This window comes from Molossus molossus, unplaced genomic scaffold, assembly GCF_014108415.1.
Source record: "Molossus molossus isolate mMolMol1 unplaced genomic scaffold, mMolMol1.p scaffold_m16_p_1, whole genome shotgun sequence".
Classification (NCBI taxonomy): Eukaryota; Metazoa; Chordata; class Mammalia; order Chiroptera; family Molossidae; genus Molossus; species Molossus molossus.
Genome location: NW_023425344.1, coordinates 138,603,186 through 138,620,560, shown reverse-complemented (window position 1 = coordinate 138,620,560; position 17,375 = coordinate 138,603,186). Strand labels below are relative to the sequence as shown.

The following is a 17,375-nucleotide window of genomic DNA, read 5'->3' as shown; positions in this document are numbered from 1 at the left end:
TCTTGGACTGGCTCTCTTTGGGTTCATCTTGATTGGTACTCTCTTTGCTTTCCAAACCTGTGTGAGTTTTTTCATTACCAGGTTAGGGAAGTTTTCTATCATTATTTCTTTAAACAAATTCTCTATTTCATGTTCATTTTCTTGTTATTTAGGTAACCCAAAGGTGCAGATGTTATTACTTTTCATGTTGTTACAAAGTTCACTTAAACAATTCTCATGCTTTTAAATTATTTATTCTTTTCTGCTCCTCTGATTGAGCGATTGTTTTTTTCTACCTTGTCTTCTAATTTGGTGATTTGATCCTCATTTCTAACCCAGTGTTTGTTCCTTCCAGCAGATTCTTTATTTTTGCCATATCATTCTTCATTTATGACCGGTTCTTTTTATGTTTTGTATGTCATTTTTCATGCTGTTAGGCATTCTTAAATCCCATTACTTTGAACTCTGTTTCTGATAAATTGCTTGCCTCCATTTCATTTAGCTCTATTTCTGGAGATTCCTCCTGTTCTTCTATTTGGAGCCAGTCTCTTTGTTTCCCCATTTGTGCTGTTCCTTTGTGGTTATCTGTGTGTATTGGGTAGGACTGCTATGACTCCCAGTCTTGATGGGGTGGTCTTCTGTAGTGGTTGCCTTGTGGGTTCCAGTAGTGTAGTATCCTTAATCTTCTGAGTTGTGTCCTCTAGGAATGTCCCTTGTGTGGGTTATGTAGGCATTCCAACTGTATTTTGGTCATGATTGCTGTTGACCCCTTTGTGGGTGGGCTCAGTCCTGGGCTGGTTGACTATTAGGCTGACAGTAATTGACATCATGCCAACTGTTATACAAATGCCAACAGAAAAAAACAAGGCAAAACAAGACCAAACTGAAAAATACATGAAAATAACAACATAAACAATAAAAATCCCAAAGAAGAACAAGAACAAAATGCTAAAAGAGGCCAAATGAATTACAGACACTGAAAAAAAAGAAAAAGAGAGAGAATAAAAAACCCAGAATTCAAAATAATTAATGAAATAATAATAATAATAATTTAATAAAGTAATAATAATGAATAAAATAAAATATAGAATAGGAAAAGCAAAGCAAAATAAATAAAATAAAAAGAGGAGAAAAGAGAAAAATAGAATAAAAGGAAAGAGAGAAATAAGAGATAACAAAGAAAATAGAGACTAAAGAGAAAAAAAAAAAAATTAAAAGAAAATAAGCCCTGGCTGGTTTGGCTTAGTGGTTAAAAATGAAATACAAAAGAAAAAATAAGGAAAAATTGAATGGATAAATTAATAAAAATAGGTGGATTTCACCTACCCAGATTTTTGTGCCTGCTGCAGTCACCCCTTGGATCTACTATTTATGGAGACGTGCATATTGTTCTGATACTTTCTGAATCTTGTCTCTTGGTGTGCCAATCCCCGTTCATCCAGGAAGTTCTCTGTTGCCAGCCAATATCAGTTGCTATCCCTGCCTGGCCCTTGACAACCTGACTGAAGCAGGCAGGGCGGAATTCCAAGTAGTCCAGTGGGCAGGGTCTTGCACCTTGAAGGTCTCTGTGTCAGCTGCTCTCCCTTACCCCGTGGAACTAGGTTCTGCAGGAGTATTCAGGACCTGGCCAGAGTGGTTTGAATAGACTCATGTTGGGGGTGGTAATGTAGTTGGTAGGAGGGAGGCCAGGCTCTTTTTCTTTTTTCCAGGGCTGAGCTGGCTGAACTTCCTGTGGAGCTCAGTCTCCATCCCCATTATGCAGCCAGAGGGTCCAGGACATGCACATTTGTCTCCTGGAATCAAAACCCTCCCCAGAGACATGGTCTCAAAGTCTCAGCTCTGCCTGGCTTCCTGGCAACCTCCTAAGCCACCATAAGTAGGAGGGGATAAAAATAAAATGAAAAATAAAATCAGCCCCACTCTGTACTCTGATGTTCAGTGTGTCCGGCCCCCGCTGGGCGGTGCTTCTGCCCAGCTTCTGACTAGGCCAAATGTCCAAGTCCTGCGCACCGTCAGACCTAGCCTTATGGATTCAGATATCCAGCCCAGAGCCATTCGCAGCGGTATGGGAATGACTCAACTCTTCTGAAAGTAGGGGGAGTGTGGCCACCATGAGCTTGAGTTGGAAAAGACCTATCCTTTTCCTCATTTACACTGTCCAGCTCCCTCCTGGGTCTATGCCAAAAATTCCTCTGGAGAAGAAAGGGCTCCTCAGATTTACTCCTGGTTGTACCAATCAGACCCCTCCGGCAGCCCCAATCTTTGCTGTATGGCCCCTCGCACAGCTACAGAGCGCTATGAACTTCCCAGACTGGTGGTGTAACAAAGAACTCATGCTTTCCTGGGCTGGTGTGGTCTGAGACTTCCCGGCAGACCGAAACCCCACTGATTCCTCTTCCCAATGCTATGTGGGCCCCCCTTCCCTTCTTTGTTGCTCTGGATTGGACATACATGCATGGGGCTGAGACCGCATGCTCCCAGGGCAGGGGCTCTGCTGCCACATTTTCCTTCTGGCCTCACCCCACACCCCACCACCTCACAGGTGCACTAACTGACTCACCCTCCCTGACTGTCCTCCCTACATTCCCTACCTACAATACTTCAGGTCAGCCACACTTAAGCTGGTTTTTAAAGCCAAACGCTCTGCAGTTTAGTTGCAAATTGGTCCGTGTTGGAAGAAAGTGGCCAGAGCCTCTGCAGCCATCTTTGCTCAGTCTGTCAATTGTCAGCACTCCTCATTCTTTTATAGAGGGTTGCCTAGTGTTCGTTTACCATTTTCTATTGTATTTTTTCAATTGTCTCATGCATACTTATTTATAAGTTTCATTTTATGGTTCCATTAACTGTAGTCTAATCCTGCTGTTTAATTGTCCTTTAGCCACTCATAGAGGAACATTTTCTTGTGTGTTATTAACATTGTGTTTTGTATTCATTTCATTGAGGTTTGATTTGAAGAAATCTCCACATTCTAAGTCGAAAGTGTGTCCTTTAAGAATAGCTTTTTTATTTTTATTTTTTTAATCCTCATCGGAGGATATTTTTCCATTTATCTTCAGATAGAGTGGGAAGTGGAGAAGGAGGGAGAGAGGGAGGGAGGGAGATGAGAGAGAGAGAGAGAGAGAGAAAGAGAGAGAGAGAGAGAGAGAGAGAAACAGTGATGGGAGAGACACATCGACCAGTTGCCTCCTGCATGACCCCAACCAGGGTCAGGGATGACCTGCAACCAAGGTACATGCCCTTGACCGGAATCAAACCTGCGACTCTTTGGTCAGCAGGCCCAACCCACCAGGGCAAGAAAAACTTGATCTTGGATTTACTGAAACCCTCCAGTGGTATCACTAGCCAAGGATGATTCTTTTGTTAATGTAGTATTTCTGTCATCTTCCTATGCTGGTGAGGGACAGCTTTTTTTCTAGGATACCCTGTGTTGAGATTGCTGTTTTTACTAATCTTGATAAGATGTGGTGGCCTCATTTCTAATTTTTCAGCTTGGACTGGTCAGTTAACCTCATCTCTTAATGGGCCTAAAATTCAGCTCCCAGGGGTACAAAGCAAGAGCATTTCTTTTCTCCCTAAACTCTTATTTATTGTTTGGTTTTCTGTTCTTTGTTTTTTGACCTCTGAGGAAAATTCTCTTTCTTGCTTGTAAGTCTGAAGTATACATCTAAACTATGTTTTTTGTTATATTTTAAGCTAACATTTTTAGACCAGGAGAATGACATGCCATAGCTTCTTATCTTTCCCTTTGAGCTTTACATATAAAATCATGTCTTGAAAATTTTATGTAAAACTTTGAATGACAATGTTTCCCTATGTATATTTTAAGAATTTTTAAAAAATCTAAGCTCTTTATGTAATCATACATAATGTATCTCAAATTTATCTGCATGTTTAGGTAATGAATGTAATTCTAGGTCAGTTAGTCTAAAAACATTTAAACTGGAACAATGTTGCATAAAAATAAAACTAGAATATAAAAGAGAAAGAATCATTTCCTGAAATGCTAGCTGGTGGAACAAGAAAGGAAATTAGGCTTGGAGGATAATAAAGAAAAAAAATATTATGAATTCATTCCCTGTTCAACCAGTAGATATCATGTTTAGTTTTAAGAGCCTAGGATATCTCCTTAGAACTACTGTATGTTTCTTACAAAATGAACATAAAAACATTAAATATGATTGTCGCCCTGGCTGGTTTGGCTCAGAGATTAGAGCGTCAGTCCAGTGAGTTGTGGGTTTGATTCCAGTCAAGGGCACGTTTGTCCCCAGCCCTGGTCGGGGTCACCTGGGAAGCAACCAGTAGATGTGTCCCTCTCACGTAGATGTTTCTCTCTTTCTCCCACTCTATCTCAAGATGAAATAGAAAAATATCCTCGGGTGAGGATTACAAATAATATTAATAAAAAATATATAATTGTTGTTGAAACCAAAGAAGAAATTTCTGTGTATGTTTTTCTAAATTTTAAGATGCATTTCTCAAATGAAATCAGCACTGGCCAGTTTGGCTCAGCGGTTAGAGCGTCGGCCTGCAGTCCGGAGAGACCCGGGTTCGGTTCCCGCTAAGGGCACATACTTCGGTTGCAGTTTGTCCCCGACCCTGGTTGGTCGTGAGGGTGGCAGCCACTCGATGTGTCCCTTCACATCGATGTTTCTCTCTCTCTCTCCCTTCCTCTCTCTCCCTCCCACTCTATCTGTACAAAAAATGGAAAAATATCCTCGGGTGAGGATAAAAAAAAAAAAAAAAAAAAAAGAAATCAGAAAGTATTTTTTTCTTTCTAAAGTTTATCCAGTAGAGGTTTAGAACAAAGTACACTCTGAGATGTAAGCTAACATATCTATACTTAACTATCACTACTAAAAGTTATTTTTATTAATAATTATATTTTACTAATCAACCTTATTTTACACCATCTAAAACTTTTTTTTCACCTTTAATTCTAAAGTGATGCAATTATTCATCTTACATAAAACTTTATTTTTTTAATTTCATAAAACAAAGTCAAAATTTTAAATGGATCCTTTTGCATGATTATTTATTTATATCAATTTCAGTATATCCCTACCATTTCTATGCTGTTTCTAAATTTCTTTGTCAAATGAGAAATTGGAATAGATCATCTCTAAATTATTTTATAATCTAATGTTATATTAAAAATTATTACGTATAACGTCACTCACAGGTAATGCAGATATGTCAATACATATAAAATAAAGTATTTTTTAAAAGCCCGGCTGGTATGGTTTTATGGATTGAGCATCATCCCATGAATTGAGGGGTCCCGGTTTGATTCCCGTTCAGGGTACGTGCCTGGGTTGTGGGCTCGATCCCCAGTTGGGAGTGTGCAGGAGGCAGCTGATCGGTGTTTCCTTCTCTCTCCCTCTAACTTCCTCTCTCTTTAAAATCAATAAAGAAAAAGAAAGTTTTTAAATAATAAAAATAAAATGCCTTGTAAAGACTTTGTAATAATCTACAATAAATAGGAAGATGATGATAGACTTTAACACTATAACTTGGTCTATCTGAATTGTTTAAATGAGCATTACATTGTAGCTTATTTTTCAATATATTTATAGAATTAATTGGGGTGACATTAATAAAATTATATAGGTTTCTGGAGTACAATTCTATAATACAGCATCTGTATATTGTATTGTGAGTTCACCACCCCAGTCAAGTCTCTTTTCATCACCATTTATATCCATGTACCCACTTTTCTCTCCCCCACCCTTTTTCCCCCGTAATCACCATACTGTTGTCTGTATCTATTACTTTATTTTCTTTTGCTTAATCCCTTCAACTTTTTCACCCAGCCCGCTGACAACTGTCAGTTTGTTCTCTGTATTTATGAGTCTGTTTCTATTTTATTTGTTAGTTTATTTTGTTCTTTAGATTCCATATATAAGTGAAATCACATGGTACTTTTTTTTCTCTGACTGGTTTATTTCACTTAGCGTAATGTTCTCTAGTTCCATTCATGGAGTCCAAATGGTAAGATTTCCTTCTTTTTTATGGCCGAGTAGTATTCCGTTGTGTTGATATACTACATCTTTGGAGAAGTGTCTATTTAAGTCCTTTGCCTATTTTTTAATTGGCTTTTGGGGGGGTGTTGCTTTTTATGAGCTGTTAGAAATTTTGGATATTAAGTGCTTATCAGATGTATCATTGGTGAACATTTTCTCTCATTCAGTGAGTTGTCTTTTCATTTGGTTGATGATTTCCTTTGATGTGTAAAACCTTTTCCATTTTATGTTTTGTTTATGTTTTCTTTTGTTTCCCTTGCCCAAGGAGATAGATCTGTTAATATTTAGTCTAATTTACTTTCTCTGTGATAGAGTTTCAACTTTTTGACAACTCCATTTTTGAAATATTTTACTTTTCCATGCTGAATAGCTTCTAGTTGTGACTCTGTACTCTCAGTATATGTAAATGCACCATTCATTTTATCAAAAAGTGTTGCTTAGAATTAAATCTTATAATCTTGTGTTTCCCTCTTGGTTAAAATAAAAAAAAAAAAAAACAATTGCTCTTTTCCCCACCACACAAAATAAAAAAATAAAAAACTATTGAGCCCTGTCTGGGTGCTTTAGTTGGTTGGAGCATCATCTCATACACCAAAGGTTCAATTCCTGGTCAGGGCACATACCTAGGTTGTGGGCTTGATCCCTGATCATGGCACAAATGGAGGCAACTGATTGATTATTCTCTACATCAATGTTTCTCTCTTTTTTTTCTCTCTTCCTTCTTTTCTCTCTAAAAAGCATTAAAAATATATTCCCTGGTGAGAATTTAAAAAAAGAAGAAGAAACACATTGAGATTCTTACTCAATTCAATCTAGACACTGCCCTCCAATGAAAACACTGTAGGTTTGTTTACATTACTCACATACGCAGCTTATTACTTCATGTATGAATTTTGGATTTTTACTTTTAATCAAAATCCCTAGCTCTTTATTTAGGCTACTACTACATGTACCTTCTTAAAAACGTTTTGAGAAACTTGTCTCAAATACAAATTGTCAGTGACGTTTAGATATCAATTTCTTCATTCAATATGTAGGTTTTCTTTCATCGGGATTTTGCTCTTCATCTTGTGAATATGAATTTGTGGTGTAATTTACTAAGTGAAAATATCATACAGGATACAATGTGTAATAAAATGAATGTGTCGCCCTGGCCAGTTTGGCTCAGCAGTTGAGCGTCGACTTGTGGACCAGAGAGTCCCGGGTTCGGTTTCTGCTAGGGGCACATACCACAAAAAATAAATACATAAAATAAAATAAAATGAATGTGGCAGCTCTTTTTTAGGGACCTCCTTCTATGCAAAATTGTTTGTTTAAAATTGATAATCCTTTTTCAATTAGACTGAATGGATATTTTTAGACCGCTTTTAATGAACATAGTGTTAATATAGAAGAATTTCCAATTGTTATTAAAATTCAGATATTTATTTCAATGTATTTAATTTTACTAGTCAACTTTTCAAAAATTAAATTTATTTCATTTTACTTTCTTTTTCTTGGTGGTCCTCTCAGGGTAGCAGATACCATCATTTTCCTTCTTAGTTTTCAAAATCCATTTGTTATCTGTGATAAATTTTTATGAATCAGCTGTGCAGCAACCCCTAGATGACAGGTGACTAATAATAAATAAATTATTAATCAACAAGGTAAAATAAGTTTTTGCATACAGGACACAGGAAGAAAAACCCAGGAGAGTGTATAATTTTTAATGTAATAAAATAAAACAAAAAATGTGTTCAGTGAAGGATGATAAATGTACAACTTACTAATTCATCATCCAGTAAGAATTGTAAAGCTATTTTAAAACTCTAAGAAGATGTAAACAATTTTTGTGAAGACAGAGGCAATACCTCCTTATCCATCGTATCCTCGATGCTTAGTACACTGCTTGGCATTTAATAGGCTCTCAGTGAATATTGTTGATTTAATAAATAAATGTAGTTTTGGTTAAGAAAAATTGGAGTGTGTTAAAAATCTACATTTCAGAACATCAGGAAGTTGAACCTCTAATTCCAAATGGTCTGTACACTATTCAATTTGACAAATAGAAAAAACTGATGTTTTATATATGTTATAAATGCTATATGCACTTTACATATTCTTAAAATAAAAACATTATTAGTGACCAAAGTTCTTGTGTTATTAAGTTTTGTTTGGATTATTTCATAAAGATTGACTAAAAACATGGATAATATAAATAAATTTTTTTATTTTCACTGATTTTTCTTTTTTTTTTTTTTTGACAGAGTTGGTCATTCAGTTGCTGATATACTCCTTTTGGCTTCTTGGATACCACAATCTGAAAAACTTTTTATTTTTTTCGCCTATTCACTGGTGGTTCCATATAAATCCTTTTGGGTGTTATCTCCTCCAACATCTCTTAACCTTGAATTACCCCAGTGGTCAGACCTAGTGTTTTAGGTCTTCTCACAGTCTTGATCTCATCAGTCTCAGGGATTTAAATTTAAAATTTATGTATATTAAAAATTATATGACTATATGCATAGCCCATGGACACAGACAATGTATGGTGGTAAAGGCCTTGGGGAGGGAGTAAAGGAGCAGGTTGGAGGGGCTCCGTGAGGGGAAAAAAGGTCATATGTAATCATTTCAACAATAAAGATAAATTAATAAAAATCTACGTATATGCCCATGGTTAGCAAGATTATATCTCCAACCCTGGCTGTTCCTGAATTCTAGACTAGTATATCCCACTTGATGTCACCATTCAGATCATTCAAATTGTTCAGAAATAACTCCCTGATTTAGGCCTGGATGGTATGGCTCAGCTGCTTGAAGTGTTGCTCTATACTCCAGAATATCCCGGGTACAAGTGAGGTTGGGGCACATGCCTGGGTCGCAGGTTTCATCTTTCGTCAGGTCACTGATAGGAGGCAGCTGATCAATGTTTCTCTCTTATATGTGTGTTTCTTTCTCTCTTCCTTCCCCTCTTTCTAAAACTCAGTGAACATGTCCTTGGGTGAGGATTTAAAAATAATAATAATAATCATAACTCCCTGATTTTCTCCCCTGAGATTTGACCCTCCCAAAGCTTTACATCTCAGTTGATGGAAACTCTCATCTTCCAGTTTTTAAGCCAAAAAATTTGTAATCATCCTTGATTCTTCTTTTTCTCTCAGACTGCTCACCCGATCAACCAAGAAATCCTCCTCTGTTCTCACAAATCTTCAGGAAATTGGCTAGATTTTAATAATATGACTTTTCAAATACGGGAGTTACTTGTGGAATGCATAGTACAATGTGGTAAAAGCCCCCCCCCCAAATAAAGTATGTTTAACTGTAATATGTCATCATTCAAATTTAGGCACTCTTTCTGTTTTTAGGAAAGGCCTACGCTCCAGAATTCTATTATGATACCTACAATCCTGTGTGGCAAAACAGACATCGTGTTTATTCCTACAGTCTACAGTGGACACAAATGAACCCTGATGCAGTGGATCGGATCGTGGCATACCGGCTGGGTATCAGGCAGGTGAGAAATTTAACTGGTGGCTTTTTTTCCTTGTGATCCTCTATGAAGGCATTGTTACTATGGTTAGTTGCTATAAATTTTTAATTATTTTGCATGAATTTCAGAATATATTTTCCTATATGAAAGATAAAATTATTCTACACAGAACTGTTTTTTCTAATTGTATACAAATCTTTGAAATTAATTTATGCATATTCTACTATGACAGCAGACATATTCAAGTGACATCTTTTGAGCCTTTCTAAATTCTCCATCACTAGATATATTATGAAATTACATGCTATAACTGCTATGAAAGAAACATTTAAGGTGTTCTCACACTTATACTGCACAATTTTATTTTGTAAGAAGCTAGAAAACATTTTTTTTTTTACTAAGGGATTTAAAGTATATATAGGATGTTTTAAAAGTTGATTTAGCATGTATGAAGAATAGAAATATTTTAGTAAAATAAGAAGAAACAATCAAGTATAATTGATTTATTCAGGTAGTTGAAGATTGTAGGTTATGTAAAAATATTATATATTTTTCAAATGTACCTCTGGTAAACTTAGTCACCCTTGTTGGTATAAGTGATAGTCTTCAAATTTAAATGTAGGTCTTTACAGTATTTTCTGTTACATAGTATATTATCTGGGATGACTGTTTCATTATAACAAAACATTTTTGAAGATTTATTTATTTTGAAGATTAATCTCCTAGCTTTGCTTCACAAGTTTGTATTATCCAGAGCTTTGTAAAGTATATTTGTCACTTCCTTAACTAATCACAGAATAACATTTTGAGTTGGGACAGTAGAAAGGAAAACATTTGAAAAAAGACAGATCAACGATCAGTAATCTGCTCAGCTGTATTGTCATAAAGCAGTGTTTTTCTATCTGGTTCACAGTTATAGTAAAAGACAGTATAAGATACTTCATTCAAATTAAGAAACATTTTGTATTGACTATTTTTATTCTACATGTCTAATAATCTAAAAAAAAAATTTTCCTAGTGAATACATCCTGGCGTTTGATGATCACTGCTTCCCTGTCTGAGTATTCCCAGACTGCAGTGGGTCCTTCAGAAACCTTCTATTAGCCTCATTCTATCAGCTTCCGAGTAAATCTGAGTAAATTCTCAATACATATCAAAATTGTTTTAATTTGTAATATTTTTTCTGGATAAAGAAGATAATAGAGTCATAATTTCATCTTAGTTTTTCACTTTCTTCCTCACTTATACTTTCTGGGAATATCTGGGTAAATGCCCTGGCTCCCTGTATGTTGAAGGGCTGCCTGTTATAAGTCTGCAGAATTCACCCAACTCTGTTCATCAGTCCCTTTCTTCGACATTTCTCAAAACCTTTGTTGCCAATGTTCCCAGTTACACCTTCTCTATAATTCAAATTTAACAGAAAACTAGTTACCCTTTGAGTCCTCCCCTTGAAATGGACAGATATTAGAAGAATTAGACTTCCTCTTAAGAGAAATCAAACTAATTAAGGCTCTTTCTTCTCATCTATATATTGTACTCATTATTAATAAACTACCTTCTGTAGTATACATTGCTAGTACTGCTATGCTTTTTTTCAGTGACAGTTTCTATTTATTTATTTTCCTTTCCTAACATGAGCATCTCCTCTAAATTTCAGTCTTTAGGTGTGTGATCCTAAAACTAGTATATAATTCTGTGTATGCAGTGACTTATTTTCTAGTCACTGTGTTGTTCCTTGTGAACAAATTAAGATAACTTCCCTTACCCTGCTGTTTTAGAATAAATTATATATGTGTATATAAATTTTCCTTTACTATGTTTTGCTAAAATTACAAATTCCAGACACATCTGGCTTCCAATTCTATTCAATATAGCCTTAGCATCTATAACCTTGAACAGATTTCTAAACATGCCTAACTCAGTTTGCTACCTGGTAAGTTGAAGATAATGATACCTATCGGGCAACGGGAGTGGAGAATGCAATACCTTCCCTGTTTTCCTGCAGGCCAGGTCTCCTTGTGCATGGCACTCCTGTACAGACATCTGTTGCAAGTCCTGCACTCACCTGCCAGGGTTGTGTGAGGATTAAAGAAAGGACTTAAGCCCTGGCCAGTTTGGCTCAGCGGTTAGAGCGTCGGCCTGCGGTCCGGAGAGACCCGGGTTCAGTTCCCGCTAAGGGCACGTACTTCGGTTGCAGTTTGTCCCCGGCCCTGGTTGGTCGTGCGGGTGGCAGCCACTCGATGTGTCCCTTCACATCGATGTTTCTCTCTCTCTCTCCCTTCCTCTCTCTCCCTCCCACTCTATCTGTACAAAAAAAAAAAAAGAAAGAAAGGACTTAACATGTCTCCAATTTTCATTTTAGTTTCATTTAGTACACTGTATATTCTAGGCCTAAGTATTATTCCAAGCTATGATTTTAAAAACATAATTTCTAGACATTTTTTTACTATGCCTTAATTTTACTTCAAATATCCATTTTACTTATTCACATTTTTCTCTTCCATTTTGAGTCTTGGTTTAAAGCCTTCTTGATTGGATCAGTAGATCTGCTGCTAATACAATTCTTCCCGCATTTGTGAGATTCACCTATCCACCAGAGGAAAACATACTTCTGGTGTTATAAACCATGGTCCAGAAAACAGTTACTTTCTCTTACAAAATGTTTGAAGCTAATTCTTTACTTGACATAGACAGCATTATTTTCTAGGCATCTTTGTTCTTAGGATTTTCTTTTATATTTAGAAAGAGGTATTATATTTTTAGGTGCTTTTTAATAATGCTGATTTTAATTGGTAGTGTTACTCAGATACCATATTTTGCTGTGAGAGAGAAACTTTGAAACATCTTTTGGGGATGTCTCAGTACAGTGTAATGACCTGTGCTGTCCTGCAATGTGAACAGTAGGGTGATGTTTGTAGATATAGCACAAGAACAGAGAGAGTCTTGCACATCCTTCTCCTTCCCCACCACCATGTTCTTTATTTACACTTAACCCTTACATGAAAAATCTTCATAAGAAAAATACCCTTAATGCATATTTATTTTGATGATCCTCTTATATACCAGTTTATAACAATAGGGTAATAACATTCTAGACAATGAAATTGGTATAATTCTTTAAAAATATCCCCTGTTTAATAATAGGCCACATATATTCTTTCTGATTGGTGTTTCAAGCTTCTTAGGGTATATTCCTAGAAGTGGGATCACTGGGTCAAATGGGAATTCAATTTTTAACTTTTTGAGGTAACCCCATAATGTTTTTCACAGTGGCTGCACCAGTTTGCATTCCCACCAGCAGTGTACTTGAGTCCCCTTTTCTCCAGTGCTGTTTGTAGCAGCATTATTTACAATAGCTAAGATCTGGAAATAGCCCAAATGTCCATCAGTAGACAAATGGATAAAAAAGCTGTGGTACATATACACAATGGAGTACTATGCAGCTGTAAGAAAGAAAGATCTCTTATTTTTTGAGATGACTTGGAGGGACCTGGAAAGTATCGTCCTAAGTGAAACAAGCCAAACAGAGAAAGGCAAGTATCATATGATCTCACTTATTTGTGGAATATAATGCACATAACAGTCTGAGGAATGGGGTAGTCCCAGAGACGTGGAAGTGGGGTACAGACTGACAATCCCCAGAAGAGGGGGTGGTGGAGGAGAGATAAACCACAGAACTTATATGCATGTATGTATGAACAATGGACCTGGACAAAAAAGCTAGGGACAGGGTAGGGGGCCGGGGGAGTGGGAATCAGTGGGGGAAAAAGGAGAAACGTCTGTAACAAAAATAAATTAATTAATTTAAAAAAAAAATAATAGGCCACCAAGGTATTCATGTAAAATAAGGTTATTTTTCTATATTATCTTAGGAAATTTAGATTCCTTCTTTCTCAGGTATGTACATTTAGGCATTAACATTGTTTTAAGACACAATCATTTTTTTAATTCTAATCTGATGTTCATTGTAATAAAGATTTTATATTACATGCATATGGCCTTCCAAACTACCTCAGAATCTTTAGTCTATGAGCTTTTGAATGTAACCAACATAAGTTGAATGATGTTTAAATAAACAGTGTTTGGAATGTACCCTAAACAATGTAAGTTTAAAATATGGATATTTTCCTTAATAATTAGTAATTTTATCTTTAATTATGAGACCACATTTTTTTCAAGGGATTATTAATAATTTATGTTACCTATTTTGTGATTTTTACAGTCTTATTTTAGCTTATATTTTTATTTTAAGACTGTATACCTAAATGATTATTTTTCTATCATAAAATATTTAGGTTTTCTAGTACAAAGTATCTTTCCTTTTAATATCAAATATGGCCTTAATTATCCAGTACCATTTTGTATTAGATGATGTCTAAAAAACAAATATAATCCTGTAAGATTAATGGCTAATTGAGTTCTAAATAACCCTATGTTGTCTTTAATCCAGAAATTGTAAGAAAATTTGTCACCTATTCTTAATTTAATTAATGTTATAAAATTTCTGCTGTGTTATTAAATCCATAGCTGGATGGGGTGGGTAAGTAGAACCTAGCATTTCTCTAGCTTTCTGGTAAAATTAGCTGATTCTTCATTAAACTTTATGGTCTATATTTAAATATGATGAGGAAAATTGCCTCAAAATTTGAGTATTGGCTTATACACTTTTTAAAAAAGTTTCTGCAGTACATCTAGGTGGAGGGGGGCAGTAGAATGCTGGAATCACTGCTTTAAGAAAGTTAACATGATAGCAAATATATCATGTGAAGTTAAGAAATTAATGTGTGGAAAAAGGTTTTCTCAAAATCGTAATGTCCTTAAGTTATACTTTTTCAGCTCAACTAAGCAATTGTTTAATCTCATTAGACAGCAACTCGCATCTTAACTATTTTTGTCATTTGTTGCTTAAAAGGAAAAAGAAAACAGTTATTTGAATGTCTGCTTTCCTTGGTATCTAATGAATTTAGAAACCAGAAAAATTGTTTCTAAGTTATTTGAATATACCAAACAATGTAAACATAATTTGAGTCCATTGAAACATATACAACTATAGTTTCTAATAATAAAGTATTTTTTTAAATATATTTTATTGGTTTTTTAGAGAGAGAGGGGAAAGGAGAGAGAGGAACATCTATGTGAGAAATATCTATCGGCTGCCTCCTGCACGCCCCCTACTGGAGATCGAGCCGGCAACCCAGGCATGTCCTGACCAGGAATTAAACTGGGACCTCTCAGTCCATGGGACTACACTCAATCCACTGAGCCACACCAGCCAGGCTAATAAAGTACTTTACAGTTTATACAGTTTTCTTTTTTTATTCTGCCATAGAGACACAGAATGGATGTAGATTTTGACTGTCATCTTTGGAAAGTAGGATATTTTATTGAGTAAAATACCTCAATTTCCCCTGTTCCTGGTTCTTAAGTCCTGATATATTAAAATATTTAGAATTATCTTATTTACTTGTGTAAATTAATTATATAGTAACTACCATGATTTAAAAAATAGTGTTGTCCTCAATGTCCTGCTGAAATAGGAATATGAGCAAAATGCCATAAAAACAGGTATGGGAGCAGTTGATACTACAAAGTAGTGGGTTGCATGGCATGATCACCAAGGTGGAGACTGGTGTGTTCATTAGTTTTTATGAGTTTTTTATTCAAATTTTTTTCATAAACAGTAACCACTAATAATTACTAATCAAGAAATAACTAATACCAAATATACTTTTTGGTATAATTGATTATTGGATAAATTTATTATGTATTTCATTTTGATCTTCATACTTGTGACTATAATTTCTGAGCTATAGTTTATGTCTCTTTTCATTTAAAACATTTATTTGTATTTTATTAAATAATCACATTGTTTTTTATTAAAGGCCGAATATTATAGTAGATCACAGTAATTAAATTTATAAATTTATTATGTATAAATGTCCATATACATGATAATTGTGCTTGTTAATATTGCTAAGTACCTTGTTTAATGTGTTGATAGACAAAGAAGAAGAAAAACTGAAAAGCATGCAGCATAATTAGTTGGTCATGGGATGACTTTTTATGTTTAGCAACCTGCATGACAAGTACTAATTTCTATGACACAGTCTACAGATCCTAAAGAAAAATGGTAGTATAGAACTGAAGTAAAATTAGAATAGTGTACGTAGTTTACTTAAGCCAATTGGACTGATTTTCTTGAGAGAGATGTTAAGAAGAAGCACTTGATATAGGACATTTAATGCTAATCTAGGAAAGTCTGTGGAAAATTGATAGATAATATGGATTCATTATATAGCCTTAAATCATTAATAAAATGACATATATAATCTGTTTATATCATGCATTGTATACTGTATGATATTACAATAGAGACAGAGATCACAGTTAGGCATATTTGAGGTAAGATTTAGATTAGTGAAGAGAGAGAGGGAAAAATTAATTAGTATATTTCTTTTTTTTTACCTTGAATGTGGTGGGAAAACGGGCTACCTTAAAGAGAATTTTGGAGTAAGAGTATTAAATTATTGACAGAAAAAAATATTGAATCAAAGTTTGCAAGCTCGCTCATATTTTCAAATTGGACTTGTTAAGTTTGAGCAATAGAGGAACATAAAACAAACAATGGTACCTTAGTTAGGAACATGCTACCAGAATTTGAGTGAACATTTCCCCTTGAATATTTAAGCTATAGGTTAGAAGCATTAAATATGACACCTGCAGCTGACAAAAAATGTAGAGACATACATTTACTGTATGAAGCTAGTTATGCTAGAAGTTCCAGTGAAAATGAAAACACTAAGAGGTAGAAAAATCACCAATATCATGGAAACTAAGGGAACAGTGGATGAATGTGTGTGTGTGTGGGGGGGGTATTTGTTCTCATAAATGAAATTTTTAAATGGTATAAAGCCCTAAATTTTCAAAATACCAGATACTGACAAATCACTGTTGCTGTTTTTCATTTCAGGTAAGCTTAAATAAAGCTTAAATAAAGGAATGAGAGAAAAAATTAGAGATAGGTTTCACATTATTCCAAGGTCAACTGACTATAAATCTAATTAAATTTATCTGAGCTATCTTGGCTGTCCCTTGAATTGGTATTTTATGAAGCAGTGAAGACTGATATAGTTCCTCAAATGAAAAAATACTTATTAATTGTTTGAATGGTATTACAATCTATAAATGTATGTTACACTATTATGGATTCTAAATCATAGGTCCAAATCAAAAGAACTTTCCAGTAGACCGGTTGTGTGTGTGTGTGTGTGTGTGTGTGTGTGTACAGTGTCAAATGACTAGAAGTATAGGGTTCAATGGAAAACATTCATTCAGCTATTTTTTAAGGGAAAACAATGATCAAAACTTGAAATGAGGTATGGAATTTGAATTAATAGTCTTCTTCTACTTTTCATGTTTTAACACTAGCAAGTTGTTTGAATACAGATTTATGTATGCCCTTATAGTCTAAGTCTATATTTTTACTTTTTTATTTTATGTATTAATGAGCTGAACACACTGTCCTTTTGAGCATGCATCAGAATAATCTATAGGGCTTATTAAAACGATTGAAACCCACTCCTAGAGTGTCTAGTTCGATGGGGCAGGGGTGTGGTCCAAGAGTTTGTATTTTAAATATCTTGTGTGATGCTGATAGAGCTGATTTGGGGCTCCACTTTGAGAACCAATGTTTTATGTTGTCATACTATAATGAAAAGACTACGCTCAGGTTCCATTTCTTATTATTTGGCTTTCCTTTATACTAACATTTCTATATGATCAAAATATAGAAACATTAAATACTGCTTCAAGCATGGTGCTTGGCATATGGTACAATTTGTGGAACAAATGAACTTGAAATTTACCTGCTATAATGGCTAAGTATCATATCACAACCAGAGAGTCAT

The 17,375-nt window shown here is 35.0% G+C and overlaps 1 protein-coding gene across 2 annotated transcripts in view; it reads left to right on the top strand.

Annotated features, from left to right (window-relative positions):
* Positions 1–17,375, top strand: part of MDGA2 (MAM domain containing glycosylphosphatidylinositol anchor 2) — a 925,908-nt gene that overhangs the window by 803,146 nt on the left and 105,387 nt on the right. For both annotated transcript variants that reach the window (XM_036269191.1, XM_036269200.1), the window contains one exon: positions 9,344–9,492. In XM_036269191.1, the coding sequence (XP_036125084.1) occupies positions 9,344–9,492 (149 nt within the window). The remainder of the gene's footprint in view (positions 1–9,343; positions 9,493–17,375) is intronic.